General features: G+C 36.8%; 2 protein-coding genes across 2 annotated transcripts in view; one reads left to right on the top strand and one right to left on the bottom strand.

The window, feature by feature from the left end:
* Positions 1 to 346: 346 nt before the first annotated feature.
* CUNH5orf58 (chromosome unknown C5orf58 homolog) lies at positions 347 to 625 on the top strand (the record flags this gene model as incomplete). The annotated part of the gene is made up of 1 exon (XM_030888753.2): positions 347 to 625. A coding segment is annotated over one exon (162 nt), but the record flags the coding sequence as incomplete, so codon positions are not given.
* A 450-nt stretch (positions 626 to 1,075) lies between these two features.
* LCP2 (lymphocyte cytosolic protein 2) overlaps positions 1,076 to 2,933 on the bottom strand; it is a 62,976-nt gene continuing 61,118 nt past the window's right edge. Inside the window, exon 21 of the mRNA XM_045284695.1 lies at positions 1,076 to 1,110. Within this exon, the coding sequence (XP_045140630.1) occupies positions 1,076 to 1,110 (35 nt within the window). The remainder of the gene's footprint in view (positions 1,111 to 2,933) is intronic.

Below are 2,933 nucleotides of genomic sequence, written 5' to 3'. Positions count from 1 at the left end.
TCGGTTGGTAGGAGCTACTGTTTTAAAACTCTTTATAGACCTATTTGATTCTTTAAAACTTCTTGAACATATCACTTAGATAATAGCAAAATAAAATTTACATAAAATTGTAACTCAGTAAGATAGTTAACAAGTTGGCTAAAGAAACCTAATACGACTTTGTCATTCTTACGTGGTAGTCCATAAATCTGATTTTAAGTCAAACTGGAGTCTACCTAAATTGTGGTTCGATTAGTATCACTTGAAAAAAAATTAAATTTGGAATTAGAAAATAGCTATTTAGGACAATAACATTTTTTTACATTATAAATATGCTACAATGACATGAATATCTCCCATTGTTTTGTTTTATACAGAGCTCTCTCAGTTACTGCTTTGTGACCTTACTCTGCATTTTAATAATCCTGTGAAGACAGAGGATGCTAATGAAATTGAAAAAAACCACCCCCTCTTTGAAGAGTCTAAATTGTCTGATGTGTCCCTTGCCTTTAATAGTTTTTCCATCTGATTGTTTGTTTATTATAAATTGCTAATTGTATTGTAGAATTGAAAAATCCAGGAGAATTGAGTTTGCTCATAAATGTAATATCATTAGAAACAATAAATATATGTAGAGTTGTAAATATTTTCAGTTTTATTTATTTATTTAATTTTTACATCTTAAAGCTATTTCATAGCTGTTTAAATATTTCAGAGGGTTGTTTATTTCACTAATGATCCAGAACATGACAGGAAATTATTTGTGGACATTGCTTATCTTTTACCTTATACTTGAATTTAGCTCATGTTGAAAGAGACTTAATGAATTATTAGTGGATGGTATGAGTTTATATTAATCAGAAATCTTCTGGTTGTACTTGCCCCAAATAATTCAAACTTGTGGAAGCTTGCATTGGGTCTTGGAAGTCCATTGGTTGGAGTAGATTTCAGTGTCTCCACTAATTAACCAGCGGGCTTTTTCTCAGTCTGAAATCTCTTCTTTGTAGACTAATGTCCTCCATGGTAGGAAGAAGAGGGTTGAGACATGGCAGCAGACAACTCCATGTTAGGGTGAGATGTCTCTCCCTAAGGAGGTTCATACGTCAGCTTTCTGCCTGCCATATGCCAGGTCTGTGGGCAAAGGAGGTGGGGCCTCTCCAAAGAATGGAGGTGCTAGTGCCTGAGGAAGAGGCTACTGAGTGCCAATTACAAAAAGATATTAGATCTCCAACACCCCTTTCCGTCATAGCCAGGGAATAGGATGCCTTCACTTGAACACTTCTTTTGTTGTTGTTGTTGTTGCTTTTCAAGACAATTTCATTTATTTGTAATTAGAAATAAATATTTCACAATATATAATTACATATTGTTTTTGTGATTAATCACTATGCTTTAATTATGTTCAATTGGTAACAATGAAAATACATCCTGCATATCAGATATTTACATTACGATTCATAACAGTAGCAAAATTACAGTTATGAAGTAGCAACGAAAATAATGTTATGGTTGGGGGGTCACCACATGAGGAACTAACTGTATTAAAGGGTCACGGCATTAGGAAGGTGGAGAACCACTGCTCTAAGTAGAAAGCTGGATTAACAGTCTGACCTGGTGGAACAGACGCCTTTGTCCTATTCTGCCAGAAGAGACTAAAAAGAATCAAGGTTGCTTTGTAAATGTGATACACTAGAATATAGTTGCCTTGAAATATGCACATTTCTTTGAAATGTGTCCTTATTCTCACTATTTTTGGACATCAAGAATGGGCACACTGAAACAAGGAGCAGATTGTACTCGCTCCAGAGCAGCGCTTTGGTGTCTGTTATTCCCACTGCCCAGCATGGATCGGGCAGGGACTGAACAGTCAACTGGGTAACCTGTTGATTAAATCATGTAATTTCCATTTCATAGCATGGGGTTTGGTAAAGTGCCAGCTCTTATTATCATTGGTTTAAGTCTCTACTGACCCATTCTCTTAGAAAGTCATCAGTTTGAACCAGTAAACATTTAAACCCTTTCCTATATCCTTTCTTTTGGATTGTGGACATGAAGATAGAAGGTATTCCTTTGTCACTTGGAAAATGTGTGAACTGAGCAGAGAAACCAGAATAGTTTGTTAATATAGATGGAATAATGACTGAGGCCCCCAAAGAAACACTTGATGAGTTGTTGTCACTGTGTTGTTGCTTCATCCTAGGTTTGGGCTTTGCTAACGGCCCACTAGTTTGTGTTAATGAGGCATGTACACTGAAGAAGAATCAGATCGCTGTGGAGGATGGAAAGAGCCTGTTTGGAAAGGATAAAGAGAAGGGGATTTATGGCAATTGTCAGAGGGATGAAAAGAGAGAGAGAGAAAGGGAAAGTTAGGCCACTTAATATGAAAGTCTGATGTGCGTGCGTGCGTGCATGCGTGTGCACTGCTGCCTCGTGCTCAGGGAGTCTTGGGTAAAGTCTCTCTTGGCTATGCTTCTCGGGTAGCAGAGGTGGAGGGGAGCAGGGTGTGGGAATGGGATGAAGTGCCAACTTAAACCCAAGTGCTTGAGATACCAAAGTCTGTGCTTTGTCTCTAAATTTTTAATGCTTTTTCTGTTGGTATTTGTAGTTTAATTTTGCATCAAAATTTAAAACAACGCAGTAATAGAGACTACAGAGTAAAGTCATTGAAAGTTGTTTTAGGAACCCAAAAGGAAACCAAAAGGTCAAATTCATTTTAATTCTAGAAAGTTATCCCAACATACATTTATCTTCTCATTAAAACATACACGAGACACCCCCGCCCCCAAGCAAACACCACCAAATAAGAAAGAATAAAGTCCTATATTCAAGCCTTTAAAGTATTGCTGCTGAGAAAGTAGATTTTAGTAATTTCAAATGATATGTAGAAAATTAATGATTGCCTCTGATGGACAATGGTCTGTCTACTGGGGAAAAAAATTCATGTGATACCATAA

Source organism: Echinops telfairi, unplaced genomic scaffold (assembly GCF_000313985.2).
Source record: "Echinops telfairi isolate 266 unplaced genomic scaffold, ASM31398v2 ScPeMD7_7469;HRSCAF=8507_0, whole genome shotgun sequence".
Taxonomy (NCBI): domain Eukaryota; kingdom Metazoa; phylum Chordata; class Mammalia; order Afrosoricida; family Tenrecidae; genus Echinops; species Echinops telfairi.
The sequence above is the reverse complement of the archived record's forward strand: the minus strand, read 5'-3'. Positions and strand labels throughout refer to the sequence as shown.